Source organism: Branchiostoma belcheri, unplaced genomic scaffold (genome assembly GCF_001625305.1).
Source record: "Branchiostoma belcheri isolate BF01 breed outbred unplaced genomic scaffold, Haploidv18h27 scaffold107, whole genome shotgun sequence".
Lineage (NCBI taxonomy): Eukaryota > Metazoa > Chordata > Leptocardii > Amphioxiformes > Branchiostomatidae > Branchiostoma > Branchiostoma belcheri.
Window position 1 is genome coordinate 570,630 of NW_017802458.1, and position 27,615 is coordinate 598,244.

The 27,615-nt window shown below is 40.7% G+C and overlaps 2 protein-coding genes across 3 annotated transcripts in view; both read left to right on the forward strand.

The window, feature by feature from the left end:
• Positions 1-2,462: 2,462 nt before the first annotated feature.
• LOC109479729 (toll-like receptor 2) lies at positions 2,463-5,411 on the forward strand. Its single transcript, XM_019781722.1, has 3 exons — positions 2,463-2,722; positions 2,960-2,975; positions 4,188-5,411. The coding sequence occupies exons 1-3, from the start codon at positions 2,463-2,465 to the stop codon at positions 5,409-5,411; spliced, it is 1,500 nt and encodes a 499-aa protein (XP_019637281.1).
• A 15,348-nt stretch (positions 5,412-20,759) lies between these two features.
• The window catches only part of LOC109479580 (solute carrier family 15 member 1-like), a 30,679-nt gene continuing 23,823 nt past the window's right edge, over positions 20,760-27,615 (forward strand). For both annotated transcript variants that reach the window (XM_019781577.1, XM_019781569.1), the window contains exon 1: positions 20,760-20,826. The gene's annotated coding sequence lies outside the window, so the exon portion shown is untranslated. The remainder of the gene's footprint in view (positions 20,827-27,615) is intronic.

Below are 27,615 nucleotides of genomic sequence, written 5' to 3' on the forward strand. Positions count from 1 at the left end.
TTGTCGAAAAGAGCTAGGGGAATTTCCCCGGTGCAATGAACCTGTAAATACTGTACATAGCGTCTGTCATGACCAGTGGAAGATTAGGCCACAGCAAGTAATTTTTATGGATGACATCTGTAGTGTTCTCTCCAACACTCAAGAATACCCAATAATGAATCTCACACCGGAGGAGTTTTCATGACTGTACTCTACTGTGCGCATCTATACAGTGACAAGTTTGTAGGAGGGTGAAGTCTAACATCTGTATTCTATTACTGGTGCGTGGCCTTGGTCTGCCTTGGCATGCGTGGGTGGAGCAGTACTAACACATTAGCTTAGTTCACATCACTACAACATCCGCGCGCGCATTGATTTTCGCCTGATTTGGAAAAAAAACCAAAAAAATTTTGTTGCCTTCTGACAGTGGTCAACATGTCGAAAATGGGCAAAGATGTCTGTTGCCATGCCGGAAGGTAGATGGTAGATAACTATGAAGAGAGGAGACTTGATTTAAGTTTTGTTTCTTACTTTGATGCTGATATGTGATGCTGGCTGTGTACATGTGATGTTCTAACTGAATAATAACCATTTGTATAATGATTGAGTCAAAATTTTCAAATGTAGGAACCTTGTTTTTTTCGGCCCGCCTTGTTTTTTTTTCGCCCGCTCGCATTAAATTTGGAGTCTTTGGAGGATGTCATCCATAAAATTTACTTGCTGTGGCCTTAGCTCTTCAGTGAGCTAAACTGGTTCGAGATCACTTTCACTTTCAACTTGCAACAAGGGGAACCGTCTCTGAGATGATGTTTAAAACTCAGAAATTTTGACCAGATTTAGCCAAGTGAATTGATAAATAACAGTAGTTTAGGTTTATCCGAACAGAAAACGGAACCACTGTTCCTGAAAAATGTCAAGTACAAGCGTCTTGCTTGGGTGGGGTTGAGATGGGGGTGGGGGTTATGAGGATACGACTGTGATGTTATAGAATTGACCCGCTTTGAAAATTACGTTACCATTAGGCCATGTTGATTTGATTATATGGATGACATCCACGCGCGCATGAATTTTCGGCCGTTTCCAAAAAAAAAGTTTTCAACCATACTGTAAATCGTGCAAAACAGTTGCTAAATGAGCAAAAATATACCATAAGTTGCAAGGAAAACATTTAGATACGATACCAATGTCGTAGAATGCCAAAATCAAAGGAAAAAAGACAAAAATGTAAAGAAATGAATTCGAAGAGGAGATTATTCGCCATAACATATTCTGTGCCATTTGTTCAACCTTCATGACCACGTAGATTTCATAGTGAAAGCAACTTTTTTTTTTGCAAAACTTTTTTTTAATCGCACGCGCGCATCAGTTTTGGGGTTCCCAGAGGATGTCATCCATATAATCAAATCAACATGGTCTTACCATTACTAAGACTCGGAAATGGGTCAAGGCAGATCAGAATAATTTCCTTTATCCCATCTATCTCATGATTCTCATCTACGTGGTTTTGGAGGTTGAACAAATGACACAGAGTATGGTTTGGCGAATAATCTGGTCTTCGAATTCATTTCTTTACATTTTCGTCTTATTCGTTTGATTTTGCCATTCCAAGACATTGGCATCGTTTTCAAATGTGTTTTTTTTTCAACTTACGGTATACATTTGCTTATTTTGCAACTGTTTTGTAGGATTTACGGTATGGTTGAAAACTTTTTTGGAAACGGCCGAAAATTCATGCGCACGCGGATGTCATCCATATAATCAAATCAACACGGCCTATCGGACAATTTTGCAATTTGTCACTTGTATGATTTGTTGAAATAACAACCTGATGAACAAAGAAATGACGACAGTTCGTCTGCATGGGCCACCGTACTTCAGGAAACAGTGAAAAAGGAACAAGGAAATGCGACCCCAGTGTTGTGAGCATGCCAAGAAAATTACAATTTGTCTGTATGGGCCACCGTACTTCCAGAAATCGTGACTGCCGTAAAATACATTAAAAAAGAACGGAACAAGGAAAAGGGATCCCAATGTTGTGAGCATGCCAAGAAATTTAGGCTTCGGCTTATTACCTTCGCCAAAAGGTTATGTTTTTAGTGAAGAAATTTTTTAAAGGAATTTGAAAATACCCGGTACAACACAATGGAAAAGATATGAAAGTTTAAGAAGAAAAAGACTAAACATAATTTTGACACCACGTTTACGTGTTATAAGGGATTTTGTGTCAAATAACTGTATCAGTTGGATAGGCTATATGATAATAACGTTAATGCCCCGCCTTATCCTCGGTGTGTGTGGTGAAATAATCCCTGGTCAGGTGCGATAAGCATAGATAAACCACCTCGTTCGCTACGCTCACTTGGTGGTTTATTCGGTAGTTATCGCATCTGACCAGGGATTGTCTCACCATATACACCTCATTGCGGGGCATTATTTAACACATGTTGGTGTTTTCCACAGATTTAAAATGAGAAGAACCTAACATGGAGTCTAAGCCCGCTCCTCTCGCCGTCTGCTTTGCTGCGGTTCTTGCGTTCATCGCCCAACATGGACGGGTTAGAGGACAACTCCCCCCACCTGTGTGTCAGACCTGGAACTCAACAACCGTCGTGTGTAAAGGGGATCCGGATGAACCTGGTTTTCTCCCCACTCCTTTTCTACCTCCAGGTATCCCCGAGACTGTCATCACACTGGATCTCAGTAGAAACAACATAACTATACTGTATAACGGCTCGTTTAGTGGGTTAAGAAAGCTGAGATCCTTAGACCTGTCTGGTAATCCTATACAAACCATCGAGGTCGGTGCGTTCGCTGGGTTGGAGAATTTAGAACGTCTTGAACTTAGTTCAGAGGAATGGCCATTGAACTATCCTCTTCAAAATGGACTCTTCCAAGATCTGCGAAACCTGAAATATCTGACCGTCAAGACTTACACCGATACAGTCAGTCAGGGAGTGTTCACGGGGTTATGTAGTCTAAGGCATTTACACCTCAGTGTGAAAAATATCAGCAATTTACCCGATCACATGTTTGATTCGTTGACTTCATTAAAAAGTCTAGAGATAGAAGAACTCATAAAAAGTGATGCCATAGAAGAGGACCGCAACACCACCATGAGAAGAGTCCACAGCGGAAGTGGGTTCTTACAACGACGCCTGCTGTGGGCACCGCTGCACAACCTTAAAACATTGAGTCTCTTTCATCTAGCAAGAGCCAGTGACTGCTACTATGGACCAGTATTTAGAAACCTGTCTAAGTTGGAGACTGTGGGAATGATTTCATTGCCTACTAGGTCTCCCCTCAAGGTTCAAATGTTTCGGCCGCTGTTTCTAACTCTGAGACATTTACACATCACCGCAAAGGTAGCTCCAGGCCTGCTGAGGCCACTTATACATTTACAGACGTTGACCCTTCAACGTGTTTCAGATCCAGGCATTCTTCCTGAACTCAGACACACCCAGATTCGACAGTTGACATTCCACTCGTGGAAATTTCGCACAATAACATCTGGTAATCTAGCGGGACTAAAAGATCTGAAACGTTTGAAAACTTTGATTTTTCAGCACAGTTTCGTTTATGCCATACAAGCTTACGCTTTTTCAGGTTTGTTACGCTTACAAAGGCTGGATCTGACGGCATGCTTCTTGAAAACCTTACACAACAAGACGTTCGTCGGATTGTCCTCTCTCACTCATCTGAACTTGACAGATAACAAAATGTCATGTTTACCACAAGGCGTGTTTAAAGGACTCCCCTCTCTCACCTATCTTGATTTGAGCCATAATCGCTTGGCAAGCTTCCAAGCTCAGCTTCCAGTGACCATGGTCAACCTTGATCTCAGTCACAATAACTTAAACGACGGATCATTCCACCTCAGTGGTTTAAAAACCGTACATCATCTGAATTTGAGTCATAATGAAATTGAAAACGTCAACGTTACTTGGCTGCCTAGGAATATTACTGTGCTTGATTTGCAGCACAACAAAGTGATGTATTGCTCCCTCTGCATGGCGAATTTTAAGTATCTCGACCTTTCTAACAATGAAATTTCTTCATTTTTCAATGATGATTCACCACATGGACAATCAGTCTTAGAAACTCTTAGACTGGATTTCAACGTTATAAAAGCAATAGATTTCTTATCACAAGGAATCACGAAATATTTGAAAAAGATGACTCTTTCTCACAACCGAATCTATAAAATCAAGGCTGGGCAGCTGACAGGGTTGGACCAATTGGAACATTTAGATCTCAGTAATAACAATATCAAAACCGTCAGGCCATCCGCTTTCCGTAGACTATCGCGGCTACGTTTCTTGGATCTCCGTGATAACAATATACAGCATATTACAGAGCTGACATTTGAAGGTTTGGGCCACCTCACACATCTAAACCTGGAAGCCAACAGGATAGCAGTGATTGGGAACGCCTTTCAGCGTCTGTATCGGTTGAGGCACCTGAATCTGAGCAACAACTGCGGTTTGGCTGCATTGAATCAAACAACATTTGGCCCAGTTGTCTTCCGATTAGAGACAATAAACATTGCAGACAACCCGTTTCTGTGTGACTGTCACTTAGTATGGTTTGTCGAGTGGGCCCTGTATAAATACGACAGGGTAAAGAACATGCACAACCCCTATGCTGACATTGGTCGAGGGTACAGATGTTTCCTTCCAGGTCATCTGCGTGGAAGACGTTTGACAGACGGGTTGACACAGAAACAACACTCTAAGGATAGACAGGATCCAGCAGAAGTTTCAGAACAAATGTTCTTCGACACAGTCTGTAGTCATGGATTCCAGCCCAACCGCCTCCTGGCTTGTGTGCTCGCCTCTTCCGGCATCTTCTTCGCCATGATGACCATTTTCCTGGTCGACTACCACGTCGGCCGTGTTCAGTACCTCTTGTGGATGTTGGCCAAGTGGAGGAGACCGAAGATTGGTGAAGTAGAGGACCACGAGCCGCCCAGATACACGCACGATGCTTTTCTTGCCTACAACAACCGGGACGTCTGGTGGGTTATACATGAAGCGATAGAGAATCTAGAACCTGACTACAGTCTGGTCTTACACGAAAGGGACTTTGCAGTGGGCGCTCCCATTGTGGAAAACATCGCGGATGCCGTGGAAAACAGCCGGAGAACCGTCTGCCTCATCACCAGGAACTTCCTGAAGAGTAAGTGGTGCGAATACGAGTTCCAGCTGGCCCAGTACCACATGTTTGAGAAGGGGGGAGGGAGGCGTCTCATCCTGGTGTTTCTGGAGAGGATTCCTAAACAAATGCTGAAACAGTTCCGCCATCTGAACGCCGTAGTGAAGAGGGACACGTACCTGGCGTGGCCAGGCGACGTGCGGAAAAGGCCGCTGTTCTGGAGGCGGCTGCGAGATGCTCTGGGCGATCCTCTACCCCGGGACCCAGAGCCTCAGCAATAGGCACAAAGTCCGGGTCGAAACTTTACGGAACAACGGGCACGAGCGCATGGACGGAATATTCCGGAACAACGGGCACGAGCTCATGGACGGAACATTCCGGAACAACGGGCACGAGCTCATGGACGGAACATTCCGGAACAACGGTCACGAGCTCATGAACGGAACATTCCAGAACAACGGGCACGAGCTCACGGACGGAACATTCGGAACAACGGGCACGAGCTCATGGACTGAACATTCCGGAACAACGGTCACGAGCTCATGGACGGAACATTCCGGAGCAACGGGCACGAGCTCATAGACGGAACATTCCGGAACAACGGGCACGAGCTCATGGACGGAACTTGGAAAAACGGGCACGAGTTCACGGACGGAACATTCCGGAACAACGGTCACGAACTCATGGACTGAACATTCCGGAACAACGGGCACGAGCTCACGGACGGAACATTCCGGAACAACGGGCCACGAGCTCATGGACGGAACATTCCGGAACAACGGACACGAGCTCACGGACGGAACATTCCGGAACAACGGGCACGAGCTCACGGACGGAACTTGGAAAAATGGGCACGAGTTCATGGACGGAACTTGGAAAAACGGGCACGAGTTCATGGACGGAACTTGGAAAAACGGGCACGAGCTCATGGACGGAACTTTCCGGAACAACGGGCACGAGCTCATGGACGGAACTTGGAAAAACGGGCACGAGTTCATGGACGGAACATTCCGGAATAACGGGCACGAGCTCATGGACGGAACTTGGAAAAATGGGCACGAGCTCATGGACGGAACATTCCGGAACAGCAACACTCCGTGATTCCTTCCATGGCAAAGTGGTTACCATTGCAGAAAATAGTGTCTGGCTGAACTCTACTCTGTACGCATACGGTGGTTTTACTTACAAACCTAACTATAACTGTATCAGATAGTAGTTTTACAATTCTCTTGCACTTTTGTAATTTCATGTTTCTTTATTCACCATCATATCTTTTAATATAGCCTTTAGGCATGAATTTGGCTAATAGCCTTTTGCTATAAGATTGACTTATGATGTTAACAACAGACATTTATTTGATGTATTGAACTTCTTTAATTTAAAAATTGGTGTATGTATATATTGGGTTGATATACACTGAACAGCATTGTGTAGTTTTAGTAAACGATGGCGAGTTGACACACACCATTATTTTCCCTACATTTGTAATAAGTGCATCAATATGTAAATTTCATGCATAATTTTGATTTTGGTGTGATTTCAATTGATAATTCTTTAAATTTGTTGTGTGATATCAAGTGATGACGTTGTCAGTATGTCTTACTTTTCTAGCCAATAAAGCCATGTTGATTTGATTATATGGATGACATCCTGTGGGAACCCCAAAACTGATGCGAGCGTGCGAATAAAAAAAAATGGGCAAAAAAGGTTGCTTTCATTATGAAATCTACATGGTTATGGTATGGCATGGAGAATAATCTACTCTTCAACTTCATTTCTTTACATTTTCATCCTTTTTGTTTATTTTTGGCATTCTACGACATTAATATCGTTTTCAAAAATTTTTTTTTGCAACTTAGGGTATATATTTGCTCATTTTGCAACTTTTTTGTACGATTTACAGTGTGGTTGAAAACTTTTTTTGGAAGCGGCCGAAAATTCATGCACGTGCGGATGCCATCCATATAATCGAATCAACATGGCCTTACCGCCACTAAAAGAACTAGAAAGGTAACATTTGCAAAGCAAATACATAATGTTTACCTTCGCATATGGTCTGCTCTGTTAATCTTTAATCAAATACATTCATATATATGGTCAGACGGGAGAATAAATCCCTCCTACTATGAAATTGCAACATTATGTTACCCGATACTAGTTACCATGGTGATAGACGTCAACAAATCAGGCCATTGGCCAGGTCAGAGGTCAGTGTTTGGAACGGAAGAAGAAGAAGAAGATGAAGAAGAGGAAACGTAGCAAAAACATTTTTCCTTCGGTAAACATAATAAAGCATAATGAATGAACAACAGGTACACCTATTCCTATATCGATTGCACCTTTGAATATATATGTAGTTTTGTGATATCACTTAAGGCATACTATATGCACATTTTGCATAATCTGTGCATATTCTGCATAATACACATCTCTGTACACTTTGGTTTTGATCTATTTTCTAAAAAGTATCTGTTGTGTGGCATTAGATATCATATAGAAACATAATATATGTAGTAGGAATGAAGAGGTAACGTTAGAGCAAACTGTGCCAATTGTGGATATTCCATATGGTAATATGTTATCACACAGACTTCTCATAACGTTATAACTCAAACCAACCTGTCTGCAAACACTCATCCCAAACCCTGCACAGTGACAGGGTTAACTGGTCAGTCTGGCCTTCCCCGGTCACTACTGACCACTGAAGAACAGTGGTCACCACTAACACACGGAGGAACAACATCTTGTATAGGGCTGGTGTTAATGTGAATTATTAACTAACGTTACATGTTCGCCAGGTGGTGCAGTTCTCATGCAACTTGTGTAAATATTCTTCGGGGTGCCGGTCACGACGAAAGAACAACTTATCTTGAAAGTTCATCTGTGTTGGTAGAAGTCATTATATTTCAGTCCATACCATGGTATGGATGAAATGTATTGTGTTCTCTGGCGTTTCTTCTTCTCCTCCTTCTCCTCCTGCCAAACAGTCAGAGGGATTCAACTCCGCCATCATTCAGCCAAATGACTTGAAATTTGGCATGGAGGTAGAGTGGGCCAATACCCCCAGGTGTTTTTTTTTCATTTTTTTGATACATGCCTTTGAAAAATTTTTATGGAGGTTTTTGGGGCATTTTTCGCCAAAAAATGGATTTTTGGATCCTGAGCCCTGGTTTTACAACCAAATGATCTGAAATTCGGTATAGGGGTACCTTGAACATGCGTCTACAGAATAGCAGTCACATATTTGGCATACACCACTTCCAAATGACTCATTTGGAGGACTTTAATGGCTATTTTCAGCAAAAAAGGGCCAAAAGTGCTGTACCCGTTCCATGTTCTATCTAAAGAATGGCCGGTTCCATCCATGGAACACGTGTTCCATTGCGGGTTACCTGAGGTCACATTGCACGTAAGTCATGCGGAATGACCCACACATTCAATTTTATGTGCCTAAGACCTTCAGAATGTATCAAATCTCATCATTGTTAGTATTTGCATACCTGTAATAAGACTAGTAAAGCTTTCGAGATTCAATGTGCTTGATCTTGCATCTTTGTTCTCAATTACATACCTACTACTACTACTGTATATAATTCATTTATTTGAGAATCTTTGCCAGTTTTACACTGGGGTAAGTTTGGAATAGTCCACTTTTGCGTGGGAGGGAGATGGACTGAAATATGCTGTATTTGCTCCCAAGCAAATGTCGGCCTCTCTAGTTATGAAGTAAGTTTAAACTGCAATTTCCAACACAACAAAAAATTGGACTCACTCAAATTTACTCACCACAACTCCAGTCTTTGTCAAGGAATGGGCAATCCACAGCTTCCGTGACGTCACGCAGATAACACACGTGACTCCGTGAGTAGTGGATCATAGGTTGCAGAAAGTCTGTGGCGCCCCCCGTCTCTGTTGAGGGATGGCTGTAAAGCCCTGATGTAGATGGCCTCTTTAATCCCTCGTGCAAAAGAGCAACTTGTGTTAATAGTTTCTCATTGAGGAAAACGTCCCCAGTGAACATAACGTTACACTGACTAACGTTACAAAAGCGCCGCCTATCAAATCTACCTGAGCTTTCATGTGATAGTCCGTTGTAAAAAAGTGACGAAAGGGTTTTGAGGGTCCAAGTTTGAGGTGACATTTCTCATAAACTGCCACGAAATATCATTAAACATTAACATGGCTGAAGAGTGTAAGAAATGGTGATTTTGGGGTGAAAATTTCTTTTGGCTCCGAACCTTACTTCCGGGTATCCTTGCGCGCCAAGTGTAATCCGCCCGTTTGACCTACATGTAGTTTTCGCTCTGCGGCTTCGTAGGGGTGGATTTGCAACCCCTCGCGCCGTGGACTGTTTAGAAAATTACAGTACTAGAATTTTCTTTATAATTTACCCGGGTATAGTCAAGGCTTGGGTCTTTCTGCCAGCATCAGTCATTTCTGCCGGAAAATTTTTTTCTGTGGGATTATCCTACGCGAAATTTCGCAATTATGGGCATTAATTTTGGAGTGAAAATAATGTTTTTTCCGTTGATTTTACCAAACTTAAAAAGGTTGAAGAAACCAAACTCAGCTTGTCTTGTAGCTGAAGAGATATCCTTTCGTCCCATATACAGTTATTCTCCTTCCGAATTATTCCACGCCAGAGACGGTCGCTAGATTTGAGGGCGTGCAGCTTCGAATAGAGGCCCCAAATAAACTGGGGTGTGCCCCCTTTACACGTATCCCCCCTCAAAAAGAGGGACAAGTCTCCAATGGCAGTTGTCTTCAGCCGGCGGACGAGAGCAGCGCCAGGCCTTGAACCTCTTTGGCAAAAAAAGTTTCCTGCATTATGAAGTCTACGTGGTCATAAAGGTTGAACAAATGACTAAACACACAATATGGTATGGCGAATGATAATAGACTCTGCATTTTTATTTCATCACATTTTCTTCTTTTCCTGAATTAATTTCGGCATTCTATGACATTAGTATCGTTTTCCAGTACTTTTCTTTTGTAACGGACATATATTTGCTCATTTTGTACGATTTTGTACGATTTACAGTATGGTCGAAACTTTTTTTTTGAAACGTACGAAAATTCATGCGCGAGCGGATGTCATCCATATAATCAAGTCAACATGACCTAAGTAGTGAGAACGTGACGTCTTCCAGAAATAAACGACCAAACCTCTCAAAACTCTCGCCTTTGTTTTCTATACTGCAGTGGCCCACACCTGCCGAGGTCCTGCACGACTTCCGACTAGAAAAACACGTCGTTGCACCCCCGCAAGTGTATGAACTCTCCCGCCTGTGCCAGCTGCCGAGCCTGGCGGACCTGCACCACTTCAGCAGGGAGAGGGGTGAGAAGGGTTGCGAGAGGTGGCAGACTGTGGTCTTTCCTTGTGAAGACGGACAAGTGCTGGCTCTACCTGGTATTTATGTTTACCTATGGAAAACATGATGTTTTTTGCTACGTTTCTTCTTCTTCTTCCGTTCCAAACACTGACCTCTGACCTGGCCAATGACCTGGTTTGTTGACGTCTCTCGCCATGGTAACTGGTGTTTGGTTACGTAATGTTGCAATTTTATAGTAGGAGGGATTTATACTCCTGCCTGACCATTTATATGAATGTATTTGAGTAAGAATTAGCACAGCAGACCATATGCCAAGGTAAACATTATGCATTTGCTTCACAAATGTTACCTTTATAGTTGTTTGGTTACTTCGTTTACATATTATTTCTATTATTTGACCTCTGACCTCAACTGCATTTTATTTCTCTATGCTGATTTTGTTTCAAGTTTGTCATAATTTCAGCATTATTTTGTTTGTATGTTTTATTCATTATTACTATTGCTTAAAGTAATTATCATTATCATTATTGTTGTTTTATTTTATGTTGCTGGACTCCGAGAAGAATGTATGGAATTTATCATACTAATGGAGATCTCAATAAGCAAACAAACAAAAGCCTAACTACAAAATTACTGTTACCTAGGTGATGACCTGTACCCGGCCCATGTTGACCCGGAAGTGAACCAGGGCCGCCCCCTCAGCAGCACCGTCGCGCAGCTGCCGCAGTCAGCAGTCCACCGGACCGAGATCCTGACGCGGCCGGGCCCCGGGTCTCCGCGGTTCCAGATCCGCTGTAACGTCCCGCCCAGGTTCGGCCATCTCTCGCCTAGACAGGACGTCTTCCAGTTCGCAGAACAGATTCAGAGTCAACTTTAGAGCGGACGTCAACAAGAGTGGAACAATTTCGTATAGAAAAACTGTTATTGTCGGTCATGCAATTTCATGGCGGCAAAACCGGAAATATTCCGAATAAGGAAATCTCTCTGATATTGACCCATACTGCCTCAAATTTACACATCTGAATTATTATTCCATACCTTGGTCATTTAGAACTACAGAAACAATTTCCAAGATGAGTATTTTATTTTCTGGGTGGTACTCTAAAAATCAGCCCAGGATCCTTCAAGTAACCGTTTTTTTCGTCACAATTTTGGGTATTTTGCTACATGAGTGTCAATATACATACATAGATATATGTACATATGTAGATCTTCTCGGCAACAAAACGTGTTTCTTCCTGTTTTGCTACAGTCCCTGTGGCCAAGTTTAATATCAGTTTCCAACACCATTTCCCGTTGACTTTGGCACGTCCCTGCATCTAACTCCAAGTTGCCCGAGTAGTACCTGTGCCTTTCCATCTGTCTGACGCCTGCGTTACACCCCCATCCCGCCTGATGGCGCTCTCACCGCGCTCTCTGCGACCTGAAATTGACCAATCCCAATTTTGGCCCTCCACTACGCAACGCATCTGTGACGTCTGCCCTGTATTGCGCAAGGTTTTTATATATTTACCTTCGCCAAGAAGGTTATGTTTTCAGGGGCGTTCGTGTATGTGTGTGTGTGTCTGTCTGTCTGTCTGTCTGTCAACACGATAACTTGAGAAGGTCTTGATGGATTGTCTTGATACTTGGTAGGTGGGTAGGTCTTGATGAGACCTCAAAATGATTAGATTTTGGGCCACCTGGCGGCTTGTCATGGTACTGCAGCAGAACTTCCGGTTTTGATATCTCAAGATCCAGACATGCTAGGGTGACGAAATTTAGATGGTAGATAGCTCTTGTGCTGGGGATAAAGTGACATGAGTTTGAGCCCCCTAGTTGCTTGCTCTAGAACTGCAGAGGGGGTTTAATGGACAAATGTTTAAAGGGGGATAACTCAAGAACCGATGGATGGATCATCGTGATTTTTGGTATGTAGGTAGCTTGAGTGATGCTTGACATAATGATATTACAATTATGCAAATATGGATGTAATTTGCATAATTCATGAGGAAATTCTATTTATCAGCTGCATTCCATAATAGGAAGTTCAAGCTTGTGACATATGTTATTAAGAATGAGAGAAACACAGGCAGATATCGATTATGCAAATGAAGACTTAATTTGCATAATTAATGAGAAAATATTATAATTGCATAGTGGTAACTGCCTGGAATTTTATACTTGGGGTGTTTGAAAGTTAAGTTAAGGTGAACATAATTAAACATAACTTATTCAAATAAGCACCTCATTTGCATAATTTATGAGAAAATTTCATCATGGCATTCTTTGTTAAGATAAGACTGTCTTTTGGTGGAGAATATGATCAACAGATATAATTCATGCAAATGAGGATCTTATTTGCATAATTAGGGGGATTAATATATAATTTCTTAATCATAAAAGCTAACATCATTTGGCGAAAGTATGAGATCGTGGAACTCTAGTATGTTATAATATTATGTTTTGTAAATGTGTATCATGTGTGTCTTGAAGGACCACAGGAAGAATAGCTGCAATACATTTTTTGTAAGCTAAGTGTGGATCCCAATAAAGTCAAAGTCAAAGGTATATAAGAACTTTGTTGCACGACAATTGCACAAGGTACAATGCATGGCAAACTACATAAAGAAAATAACAATAAAATAAATGTGTTGAATAAGACCTAACGTCGAATAAAACCTATCATATCTTAATTACTCAAACAATAAGGGCTAGCACAAGTTTTTGATGAATGAATGAAGACCTTTATTGCACATTTCTGCCACACTTGGCTAAGTACAGATCACAACAAAACAAGATGAATGGACACGGATAACAGATACAAAATTGACTAACTATCGTTATATAAATTCAACTTCTCCTCGCTTTTCAGTTAGGCCATGTTGATTTGATTATATGGATGACATCCACGCGCGCATGAATTTTCGGCCGTTTCCAAAAAAAAAGTTTTCAACCATATTGTAAATAGTACAAAACAGTTGCAAAATGAGCAAAAATATACCGTAAGTTACAAAAAATAAATAAATAAAAACTATACCAATGTCGTAGAATGCCGGATGCCAAAATCAACCGAAAAAAGACGAAATTGTAAAGAAATGAACTTGAAGACTAGATTATTCGCCAAACCATATTCTGTCCCATTTGTTCAACCTTCATGACCACGTAGATTTCATAGTGAAAGCAACTTTTTTTTTTTGCAAAACTTTTTTTTTATTCGCACGCGCGCATCAGTTTTGGGGTTCCCAGAGGATGTCATCCATATAATCAAATCAACATCGCCTTATTGTAGAGATAAAGGTACAAATCTGTTTTTCGATGGGTGGTTTGTCTAGTCGCATAAGGAATATGATTTTTTCTACAGTACTTAAGTGCATGAAATATGGGAATAGGTGTTGTACAAAAATATACAGTTCATTTCTCTCTTTGCTATACAGTTCACATTCTGTTACAAAATGGCGTTCGTCTTCTATTTTGTTCAAGTTACAATATTTACATAATCTGTGTTCAAGGGGAGTGCGGGTATATCTTCCGAATTCAATATGAGATCTGTGGCAGCTTATTCTTAGTCTTGTGACAGCATTTCGTACATTCGAGTGGGCTAATCATGGGAAGGTGGACCCCCAGGTGGAGTTAGGAAAGTCGTGTTAAGTGCCTTTCCGTGTACTAACCTGTAACGCCAACACTTCTTGTAGTTCCAAGGACGCCACTGTTTGGCCATGTGCTCCATCATGTGACGCTTCACGCCCTTAATTTATCTCACCTTAAGGTTGCGCGTGGCTCGTCTTATCATAAACAAACATCCTTCTCCTTTTCACCCCGCAGGCTATTAAAATATCTACCTTTACCCTAGAGGTTAAACCTTTCACCTTGGCTTTATTTCTCACGTGTTCAACAGTCGACATAAATTTGGAACAGTTTAAGTTACTTACAGCAGAATTGTCCTCACTTCGCTCAGGTAAAAATGAGTATTGTATCGTCCCCAGTGTTGGTGTTGGCATTAATATAAGTTGACAAAACTTGAGTGTGTCGTCACCATGTCTTGTGATTACATGTTGGAATATTAAAAAACAGAATTGCCAGTCCCTTCCAAACTTTCAAAGGATACCTAAAAAAAGGACCTGATAGAGAAGCCATCTACTACTTCTTAATCTGATTTTGTTGGTTTCTTTGTTTTTCTTATGTTATTAAAATTGTTTGATTTGTGTTTTATTTGGTATTTATGTTTATACTTTGTCCTCACGCATAAAGGCTAAGATTTGGCTACTAGTATGTCATTTGATTGGCTTACTTTATCAATTAGTTAGTTAGTTACTAGTAGTTAGTTAGTTAGTCGTGTTGACTATAGTGTTGTGCATATATTTTGATTTACTTTTTTATGGTAGTTAAGGGGGACCCTCTCAATAAATATATAGATTTCATGGGTTGTCCCGCACATTCGTTGTACATAATTCATTACATAATGATGCGTTTTTAAGTGCAAACTGTCAATAAACGAGTAAATAATGCACATAAAACTTATTTCTTTCTTTCTTTACGGAATGCATTGTCACTACATCAGATATTTTCTATATATCTAGAGTTTGCCGGATATTAATCCTTGTCTATTATAACGTCGAACAATAACAATACAAGTTTGGAAATTCGATTTTGGTTGCTCACATCTCCAATACAATATTACCCTTTGCAATGTGTTATTACGATTTGGCATGGTCATATATCAATAGAAAGAGCAAAATGGGCTAAAATTCCCTGGGCTATATTTTCAGTGAAGTTTGTAATTCTGTGTAAGAATTACACACGCTAGAAATTCTACCAAAAATTATAAAATATTATAATACTGCAGAGACAGTACAGTCTTTGCGAGGTAGATTAGTCTCATAGTTACTTCTGTGAATATAATAGTAGATGCCATACGTTGTACGTTGCACAAATATTGTGCGATAAAGTTTATAATCATATCGTTATGACGCAGCGGAAATTTGACGCAATACGTCGCTATCAAAGGCCGCCCCAACACGTTCTACCAGCCGGCTACGCACGTCTAACACCCCGTGACGAGCTAACAATAGACCACATGTTCCTTTCTAACCGTGCCCGAGTACGATTCGCCTACATTCATTGTTGTTAGATGAAAACACGCAAAGTAGCGTGTATCTGTATTGAAAGCGGTTACAGCGTCTCCTTGTGAACGGGGCCCTAGTTACGTTTGTCGAATATAACAGTAGATGCCATTTGTTGTACGTTGCCCAAATATTGTGTAAAAAGGTCATAATCATATCGTTATGACGCAACGGAAATTTGACGCAATAAGTCGCTATCAAAGGCCGCCCCAACACGTTCTACCAGCCGGCTACGCACGTCTAACACCTCGTGACGAGCTAAAAATAGACCACACGTTCCTTTCTAACCGTGCCCGAGTACGATTCGGCTAAACTTCATTCATTGTTGTTTGATGAAAACACTCAAGATAGCGTGTTATCAATCTGGATCGAAAGCGGTTACAGCGTCTCCTTGTGAACGGGGCCCTAGTTATACGTTTGTCGAATATAACAGTAGATGCCATTTGTTATACCTTTATACCAAATATTGCGCACTAAAGTTAATAATCATACCGTTATGACGCAGCGGAAATTTGACGCAATGCGTCGCTATCAAAGGCCGTCCCTCCCCGCTATACGCACGTCTAACACCTCGTGACGAGCTAACAATAGACCACAATATTTAAACATCTGTCATATTCTCACAGTCTTCGGAAATGCTACGTACCGTCGGCGTCCGATTACGTAAGGGCATGTGACTTTATCAGTAATACAGCTCTGTATTCCCAGAATGTACACACACACGCCCCGGGTTGCCTAGTAGCGTAGTACAGACGTCAAATACTACGAATATCCGGCGAACAGTCCATTGATAATTTTTCATACCAGTTAGAGATGCCTTTCATTTTGTTTTGGTTGACGCACCATTTGAATTTCACTGTGTTTTTTTTTGTAAAAAAATTCTTAAAAATTTGAAACTTTTGTAAAAAAAATTTAAAAAATTGTAATTTTTTTCAAAATTAAAAAAATTTAAAAGAAAATTAAAATTAATAGAAATAAATTAAAATATATAATCTACAACAGTTGCCGATGTCTTTGCGAAGTACGCTGTGTAATGTAAAACACAGTTATGTCGGTTTTGCTTTATCTAATCAAATATCAACTCTTATTCAAACAACATGGGAAAAATCGAAAGGGAGGGGACGGAAACGAACGCAAATTTTAAAGTATCACTGTTAGCATTGTACTCCTTTTCACGCCTACATGTACTTGAGTATACTATCAACAATATTCCCAGGTACAAGCACGTCATACAATACGCCACAGTTTTTAATTACGTGGTATATGGCGATATTGTTCAATAAAAGTCAAAGCTACAAGCTACTTACTAATGTACTTTATGCAATATTTGCACAGACGTCATACCATTCTGACGTTTTGAACATGTGCCAACGTCAATGAAACAATGAATTTTTTCTAAATTATTCAGAATCATACTTGAAGAGGAAAATGCTCTGAATTATATGATAATTGTTTACGAATTACCAAGTTATTTGTATTTATTTATTTATGTATGAAGATTTACCACATTTGTGGAAGGATTGACATAACAGGTGACTATCACCTCTTCAAAGATGTCAAATCTGAGACCAAACTGTAAGGTTTGAACCACTCACACCGGGAAGGTCCCTTACTCTTTTTGATAAGTGTGGTGGGTTCTTTAACGTGTGTGGGGTGTGGCTCTCCCAAACACGGGACCTCCATTTAACGTCCTATCCCAGGGACGTCTCTAACCGAAGCTATGTACTCATTTACACCTGAGTGAAGTGGGGAAAGTCGTGTAAAGTGCCTTTCCCAAGGGCACAAGATCGGTGATAAGGCAGGATTCGAACCCGGGACCTCTTGGGTCTGAGCCGAACACTCCACCGTTACGCCATACGCCCCCACGAAGTAGATGTACAAAATAGCATCAGAACAACAACAACAGTGTAGGCGGGAAAAAGGTTAACTACTGAACATATCTGTTATACAATTTGACAGCTTTGAGAGAAAGGGCCTATTGTTCACTTGTCACATAGTTATGAAACATGGAACTTGATGGTGAATGTTTAGCCAAGTCCTACACACAAGCGAACGCCCTTTTGTGCTGTCGAGACGAGAAAGGACCGTGTTCCAGACAACGATGGAATTGAACCGGATTTCAGCGTTGGACTTTGGCAAAATTCAAGCAGTTTGTAACATTTGAAACATCAACATAGCTGGCCGTGTATCAACATATTATATAACACTACTGTAAAAGAGGCATATGATGATAGTTGTCTTATTATTGTTGTTAAGGAAATATTGCAAAGCAGATTATTTTGACAAACCACGTCAAGAAGGTTTAACCTAAGTGAGGTCACTGATGTGAGATGCTAGGGAAACAAAATATTTTTAATGTCAACAAGAACAGAAATTCAGATTCCTCTTACTGTTATCGTTGGCAAGAAACTATTTTATCCTTGTGTTAAGTCAGATGCGTTCCTTTCATTTTTGTTTATTGATTTTCTAAGTTAAAAAATGTCGTACTGTAATTCTGACTTGCTGCACATCTTAAAACAAAGACAGAGTGCATGGGTGCCAAAGAATTTATACGGATTTTACGGAATTCATACGAATTTTGCTGAATCCATACGAATTTTACGAAATACATACGATTTATTACAAGGACACATACGAAATATACGAAATACATACAATCCATTACTAGAAACATACGAATTTTACGGAATACATACGATCCATTACTCGGAAAACATACGATCCTTACTAATTTGGTATCAGGGCGCAGGTTACTAAATTAGTAAATGTTTCCGAGTAACGGATCGTATGTATTCCGTAAAATTCGTATGTTTCTGGTAATGAATCGTATGTATTTCATAAAATTCGTAATATGTTTCTTGAAATGGATCGTATGCATTCCACAAAATTCGTATGTTTCTGGGAATGAATCGTATGTATTCCGTAAAATTCGTATGTATCTGGGAAAGGATCATATGTATTCCGTAAAATTCGTATGTTTCTGGAAGTGGATGGTATGTATTCCGTGAAATTCGTATGTTTCTGGGAAAGGATCGTATGTATTCCGTAAAATTCGTATGTTTCTGGGAAAGGATCATATGTATTCCTTTAAAATGCGTACAAATTACGTAAAATTTGTATGCATTCTTTGGCCCTCCCTCTATGCTGTAACATGTATGATAAATAACTACCATGACCTGTAGTCCAACGATGGATTATTGTTTGTCTAAGGTGTACATTTACGTAAAATATGACTACAAACGTGCACGTAAACGTTATTCTATTCAAGTAGTTATGACGGAACCCAAACAAGGAAATGGCTAAACTGTGGTCGATGCGGGGGAAGTTACAGAGGAGGTCGTCTGTTTATTTTGAGCTCGACATAAAGGTTACAATAGCAGGTATCCTGGAGACTGTGGTATGGCTGGGGGGTGGGCTGGGCGCTTTGTTTGTGGACTGAGTGACCGGGTCACACATTGTTACACGGCGGCACTCCACAACACACGACACAAACAGTGGAAATCCGGGTTGTAGTAATGACTAACCGGGAAAGAAAGGCTCTACACACATGGCAGAGTTCCAAAACACAGGACCAAAACATTGGGACCAGTCAGGGCAATGGAGCTGTGGTACTAGCAAAATACAGAAATATCAGCAAACCTTTACAATTGAACATTCCATTCTAAGATATCAACACCTTATTTGATAGTACTATTTTGTATCTGATCACCTTTACTTTCATGTAAAGTCAACTTTCAAATAATTACTATTACACAGCTATACATTTATGAAAAATGAATTTAATAACTGATTTTTAGTATTGTATTAATTTATAATAATTCAATAGCTTAAATCTGTTACTTGCTACCTGTACGTTACCCATGTGACATTGTTTTGTCTTGTGTTGAAATTTTTATTTAATGTCTAGTGGTGACGTGAATATAAGCTTGAGTGCGTCACCACTACGTAATGTATTGTTTGAAATAAAAAAAAATACTGGTTGAATAATAAAACTCTTATTATCTGGTAAATTTATAAAGATCATACATTTAATTACTCACATGCAAGGAAAGAAAAGATCTACATCCATGTCGTCGTGTCAAAAACACGGTACCAAAAAATTGGGACTCGCAGGGAAAAAAAGATAAAAAAACCCCAGCTAATATATATATAACTCCTACTATCTCTTAAAAAAAGATCATCATTTGGCTGAAGGAAAACGGATCATCTTAGTTCAACACAAGTTTCCCAAAAGGGAAAGATGAGCACCTATCTCCGTGCTACAGGTCAAGTAAACATAAGAAGCCAGATCCTGGGATACAATAACATGTGTGTATGTGCTGTGTTCTCTCTGGACTCTTACCGGACCCACAGACAAACTTTTATCACTACACCACTATCATCAATTCTTATCACTGAACAGGGAAAGTATAAATAGCCAAAATACGTGGAGCGTCCAAGACTTCAACCAAATTTTAATTCAAGACTTTATATTGAATGAATCTTTATTGCGTGACCAAAAGGGGTCTAGAAGATATAAAAAATGGAGTATTGAATATTGAAAAGCTATATTCTAATGCTAAAAGTGCTAAAAGTAGTCTACACATTACAATACTATATAATTCTTATCATCTACATGTACTTGTAATCGCAGTTTCTTCTCTCATTTTGAAACATCTGGAAACATAGTGCTTATAAACCTGCATTTCTCCTCTGGTCTCTCAGTCACTAACGAAAGCTAGTGGATACTAGCTGAAACGTCTGACCGTTTCTAAACTCATATCCAGTTGAATGAGTAACTGCTTTTTGGCGTATTGTATTACCTGGATGTCTAACCTTCATCGACGTATCTGGAAACATAATTATAAAATTTTTCTACTAAACATTTATTCCTGCACGACACTAAGTATTTTAAAGTGTCCTGCTTTGACATTTTCTTACATACGTGTATGTTGTATAATTGTAAAGTTTCCAATAGCGCTTATAACCTTTAGCGTTCTCATACTAGCACTAGCCAATATGTCCACATACTATGACTCAGTAAAATAATGCTTAACTTGGCTATCTGAAAACTTACACATTATACAAAGCCACTGTCATGTACAGTGTGAACTCTAGTTTACCCTCTAGCCCTCGGAGAAAGCCATTATTTTTATTAGCTAATAATTGACCATCTTTGTAAGAGTAGGGGTGTTGGTAGCCAAACTGGTTCGTACCGGTTTCTGGCCATGCGCACACACCAAAACAAAGTCATTCTCTAGAGTTGGTCCACACGCCACCAGGTAAGAAAATGCTGCTTGACTATTTTTTAAATATTTTTTATTTTATTTTTATATTCCAACATGTAATCACAAGACGTGGTGACGGCGCACTCAAGTTTTTTCAACTTATATTAATGCCGCCACCAACAGAAGGGACAATACAGTACTTATTTTCACCTGAGCGAAGTGAGGAAAGTCGTGTTAAGTGCCTTTCCCAAGGGCACAAGATCGGGGCATGTCAGGACTCGAACCCAGGACCTCTTGGTTCCAAGTCGAGCACTCTGCCGCTACGCTGCACGACCCACGACATTGTTTGACTATGTTTATTAAGCCGTTTACAGTGTTATGAACATAGAGAGAGAAATACATAGTTCTGATTCGTAGCTCTACAACTTTACATTTTTCGAATGCGTAACCCTGGACATTGTAACCACGCCTCGTCCAATGTAAATATTGATGTATAAAACTAGTCATTCTTATTGTCTGTCAACTAGAAATCAGCAGTAATTTCTAACGGTAAAATCAGAATTTGACAAAAAATATACATGTTATTTTTAAATGTGTCTTGGTAGGATTGAGGTACGATTCCTGATTTTTTGGCATGACGTCCCAAGTTCGAATTCGAATATCGAACATTATGTTCTAAGGATCATATATGCCATCAAGTTTGAACAACTGGTGTCCCTGGTGCTTGTGTTGTAGTATCTAGTATCTACTTAATAAGTAGCTAGTTCACGATATCGATGTAAACTGTACATACTAATCGTTTATGTGTTTGGTAGAATTTCCATCCAAAGTTCGAGGCTACGCTAGCCTGTTCGATCAATTTGTAATGCTGGAAGTACATGTTACTACTTTTTCCGGTGACTCTGTCTTGTGTATTTTTCTACGTTATGCTGCCGCAGCTAGCCTCTACCAGGCTTCGGGAGGCGACTAGAAAGAGTAGAAATCGGTCAAATAGAGAGATAACATGCCAGAGGGGTTGGTCCGCTAGAGAGTACATTCGGGAGCGGCAAACTGTTCTCTCCAGGATACCAACTCCCCTGGCATGCTTTCTCTCTATTTGACCGATTTTTACTCTTTCCATGATCCAACCGCCTCCCGAATCCTGGTAGAGGCTAGCCGCAGCCACATTCCAAATTTTTCAGAGATCAAGCCCACAACAACAATAAAAACAACTTCAAAACATTATGACGATACGTATTCCTAACTAGGACAAAGGACAACTACAGATATTTGGGGTGACAGAAAGGACACAGTTCAGACCTTGGTCTATGACATGAAGTGACCTGGGCAAAGTTTCTCTATTCTTGATAAAATCACTTCATTGAAGGGCGTAATATTGGTGATTAGAATATAATCGCCAGTGTGTGGTCATTCTAGCTGTACTAAGTGTTATCTTAGTGTCGAAGCCTTGAGAGTTGTTTTCCTAACTTGAAAGTTCAGATAGACGGAAGAAAAATGTCCAAACTATGCATGATGTACAAAATAACTAATAAACTGGTGGACGTCCCAACTACTAAGTACCTAATACCAGCCCAGAAGAGAACAAGAAATAGCCATGCCTTCAAATACCAGAGTTATCAACCAAGAATTGAGGTGTTAAAGAATTCATTCTTTCCTAGAACTATCGCAGAGTGGAACTCGCTGTCACCAAGTACACTAGGGGCATTGTCATTAGTTAGCTTTTAGTTTTAACCAACACATACTATTAGATAGCTTGGATGGCTTAATGCGAGTCAGTAATGTTTGTGAACAATACAACGAAAGGACAAAACTCTTGAAATAAGAATGAACTCGGCCTTGCCTGTGTGTCTTAGAGAGATTACATTGTCTGATGTAGAAATTTCTCAAAGATTCTTGGTGCTAAAACTAATAGATATCGTTAACTAGCTTTGTTAGCAAGGTTAAGAATTCGACGTGCCGACATTTTTTTCTATTCCAACATTTATTACAAGACATGGCGACGACACACTCAAGTTTTTTAAACTTATTTTCATACCACCACCAACGCATGAATGGACAACGGAAATACTCATTTTCACCTGAGCGAAGTGAGGAAATTTGTGTTAAGTGCCTTTCCCAAGGACACAAGATCGGTGGCATGGCAGGATTCGAACTCTGGACCTCTTGGTTCCGAGCCGAACACTCTGTCATTACGCCACCCGATTGCATTCTTGGCCAGACAAGTGATGCTAAAAATACGCAGCCCTATTATATACCTGTTCATGTCATTGTTTGTTGTTGTTACCAATGATTCATAGAATGTCGCATACTGACAGGACGTGGCCAAATGACCTCAGCCAGAAAGTAAACAAAAACAAAAACACACATCCTCGCAGCGCAATAGCTCAATTTGTAACCGGGAGGTCGTGAGTTCAAACCCCGGCCGGGTCATACCAAAGACTTTAAAAATGGTACACACTTCTTTCTCTGCCTAGCACTCAGGATATATGAGAAAGAGTATGGGAGGTCAAACACACAGCACTACCAGCGGGCCAGCCCCCTGCTGTAGTGCCCTGCACAACTGTGTGTCGCCAAAGGGCTACAGAAATGGAAATGGGCACCTACGCTCTGCATAAGGGCACGGGAGACCTTCTTCTTTCTTTCTAGCAGCGAATTGTGAGAACTTCGGCTAAATCAGTGATATTTCTCAGAAAGAATGAAGCAAAAATTCAGTTATTGTCTTATTTATCAAATGTGTTTTAGCTACTATTCACTTTATGTTCACGGTAGCAAAAGTTCACGGTCTGAGAAAAATGGACATGTTCACGGAACTATATATTCACGGTGGTGACAGGTGCAGGAAAAAGAAAGTCCAGGAATTATTTTTTAACTGTAATGATAAGTTCACTGTGAAAGAAGTGAAAACAGTGAACATAACAGTACAGTGAAAACATCAGGAATTACAGTATTCAAATTCCTGAAACACTAACGCTTATATGTCACATTTCAAAAACACTGTATTTTCGTAAAACGCTTGGTACTTCAATACTTTGAATTATAACAAACGAAAGTCACTAAATCAAATGGTAACAAAAAAAAGTCAGACTTTTTGACATGAACCAGTGCCCCCGAAAAAAGCCTCTTGCGCACACGAATGGGGGCCTGCAAGGGGGGGTCCCGACAACGCTCTACGTTGAATTCGGAAACTTCTCGATTACGCTTTACGATAAATTCCAAGTGGCTACAACGCATTACGTAGAATTAAAACGGCGAATACGCTCTACGCAAAAATATTAGAGCGGTCCGTCTACGCTCTACGTAGAATTAAAACGGCGAAACGGCGAATGTCTCGAAATGGAGTTTATCAAGTCGGGGTTAAAGTTTAGGACCTTTTAGATTAACAAATCGACGTCACTTTGTAGGAATACTTGTCGGAATAAAACGTTACACACAACTTGTATAATCTCGTTTTGAAAGCTAAAACAATTAGTATAACATTTTTTTTATTAATTTGGTGAGATTAAGAGTTGTAGGTTGCATCATTTGTAGCCATTGCATCAGCCTGAGTGTGCCAGATGTAGACTGCCGGTTTGGGTTGAAAATTATTAACTTTTTGTTCACGTGAAACTTTGGACTGGACCAAAGTCCATTTTGATCTACCAATCAATGGCTTTTTCATGGAATACCTACGGGTCGATAGTTGTAAGAGCCGTTACGGTTGGATGCTGAGTGAAGTGACGTAAATGACGAAAGGCAGTTTTAATTGTAGTACGTTTCTTGTAGTGACTATTTACAACTCGCAGTGTTGGCGCGTGCACACACGGAGCAAAAACTCTCAACTCGTCACCACATCTCAACACAACCGCGTGAATTTTTACAGTGAGTCAGATTTTCTTCATCTCAATCCATCCTTGGATATAGTTATTATTAAAAATCATAAACGATTCGTTTGTTGTATCCAACGCGCTTGAGAGATTTGGCGCGAAACGTGGCGTTACGTTGTTGTGGCGGCTGGATGAAAAGCCGGCCTGACCAAAATGTCGTCTGAAAAACGGATTGAAGGTAACATGCTCTGATTCTACCTTCAACGTCACTAGTATCAAGCGCTTTGTCCTGAAACCTAAAGTTCAAATCATTTCTTATTTCTTGTGGTTAAATAAGACTGAACTTATGCCGTGTTTCGGGCGTGTTGTTGCCGCCATATGGTGCACTAACAGAGGGAGAAGCGGAAACAACGTGGCGCACGCGGTGTATTTTTCCCGCGCTTGAAAACTTCCTTGTTTCGCAACGTGCCTCATGCGTACTGTACCTCAAAATCACGTTTTCTTTCATTTTTATGTTAGAATATTGGGTAAAAGTTGAATCTGTCGCTAGGAAAACATTCGGTCAGGTTTTCTTGCCACGCCTTTAGATTGTAGAACCTGTTAAACATGTCAGTCAAGACCGGCGTCTGTGTGTGGTGAACTTTGTTTGCACGGCGGGACCGGCCCAAAAACGTGTCTGAAGATCGTGGCAACCAGCCGATGCCGACAACATTTAATCACAGAAAAGCCCAACTATTACAGATTTTGGCCATCTAGCGTCTCGAAAACTTCCTCCACAAGTTCTAACGTTAGAAATTCGATGATTCCGACACAATTTACTGAAACATTTGTATTAGAATGACCTGCGGTAGTCATCATGAGTTTCCAACTTCAAAACTTGACGCGTATGTGTACATCCTTGGACAATTTCGAAGTTAGGGAATAGATGGCAAATCCTTTAGATGACCCATATAGAGATACCAAGAGGGCGGGGTCCGACTAGGGCCGGACAGTGAGACCAAACAGGTGGTGCTAAGGGTTTACATCTGTCTCTGGTCAGTCAAACTTTCGTTGTACATTTTGGGAGCATAAAAAAGCAATTAGATGTCGTCTAGTTTTCTGTATCTGTACAGTTGACAGACAACACCCTTTGTCTCTTTGCATTGGGCGAGTCGACCTATACTTAATGAGTGTGGGGCGAGTATCGTTGTGAGTGACAGATAGAGAGATGTAGAGGGGAGTGTTGGAGAGGAATAGAGAGAGTGTGAGAGAGAGAGAGAAGGGGAGAGAGAAAGAGGGAGAGAGAGAGAGGAGCTGTAGCTGCAAAGTTTACAGACCAACTAGCGTTTTTGTATCACAAGCATGAAGGTCGAACAGCTAGCCGAGACAGAAGTGTCAGACGACTTTCACAACGAGTAAACATCTACAACATGGCCTGTCAAGCCCCTGTCACACCTTCAAGAATTTGGCCTCCCGAACGCTAGCCGGACGCCCGTCACGGTTACGTGTGGGTCGGCTGGCGTTCGGCGAATTCGGCTACGGTTCGGCTGCACCAGCCGAATGTTTAGAAATGTTGAAAACATGCACATGCTGGCTTTTTGTGGAATTTATGAATCGGCACTGTACGTATGCCCTGAGTTCTTGAGTCGTGGAGCTTCGGTAGCCTGGGTGCCCGGCTCCGTATTGTCGCTAATTACCATGGACTACCCAGGCCTAGAGCCAGGCCAGAGCCTCGGTGAACGTGATCTTTTTTCTTTTTTTTCTTTGAGAACAGGAGAAAATCAATGCGCGCGCGGATGTCATTAAATGAAGTCGGTGTGGCCTAATGTAACAGTCTACAGACGCTTTAAAACACACATAGTACAGAACTCATTCTGTCGTCTGTCCATATGTTAAACACCTCCTCCCTCAGACCTTCACTGATCAAAGAACTGCGAAACCAAAATAAACACTTCTCACGTGGTAGACAAATGTCCGGCTGTGTAAGTTTTCGTAATCCAATTATTTGATGTTGACACTTTGCACAAGCGCGTTGCCTAGGCAACCAGGACATGCGTCACCCTTTCTGTTTTAACATCGCCCTACCGTCTCCGGTTGGCGGGAAACTAAGAGTCACGGGTTCTAGTCCCGTCGTTAATGGTTATATGAGGCTATATGAGGTCAATTATTCCCCAAGTTATCATATTCAAAGGCATCCAACGCAGTTTAGGGCTTAGAAACCAGGTTTTTCAAATTCAATATTCTAGTTACATTTGTACATACAAGTTTTAAACAGAACTGTCCCAATGTATAAGAAGACATACAAGAAGCAAAAATTCCCAAAATTGTGTCGAAAATAGGTTACTGGAAGGATCCAGAGATAATTTTTAGGGTACCACCCAGAAAATAACGGGCTAGCTTTCTGTTGTTATCTTCTGGAAACGATCTTGTAAGTGTGTACATGTTTGAACAGTTCTTTTCTTGACTTGCCAATCTATTAACTTCTACACGAATTTCTGATTCCTGTGTTTTCTATTTCTATTTTCAACTTAAGCGTCTAATAGTATCTTGATCGCTTAGCACGAATATCAGGCCACAGCAAGTAATTTTATGGATGACATCAGCGCGCGCATTGATTTTCGCCTGATTTAAAAAAAAAGAAATTTTGTTGCCTTCTGACAGTGGTCAACATGCCAAAAATGGGCAAAGATGTCTTTTGCCATGCCAGAAGGTGGATGGCAGATAACTATGAAGAGAGGAGACAAGAAAATGCTCTGATTTAATGTTTTGTTTCTTACTTTGATGCAGTGATATGTGATGTTCCTACTGAATCAAAACCATTTTTTACAATGATTGAGTTAAAATTTGTTATGTAGGAACCTTGTTTTTTCGGCCCGATAAAATTTCCTTGCTGTGGCCTTGGGCTAAGTACTGCTCAATGCCTTGCCCCATCTGTTACTTTTGCGCCTGAAGTATTTGCCGTGGACCCATACGGACCCATACAGAACACGTTTGCAGAACTAATTTGTTTATCCTGGTCCATTCTTCTTGCATGTTTTGTGTACAACAACGTCGGCATGTG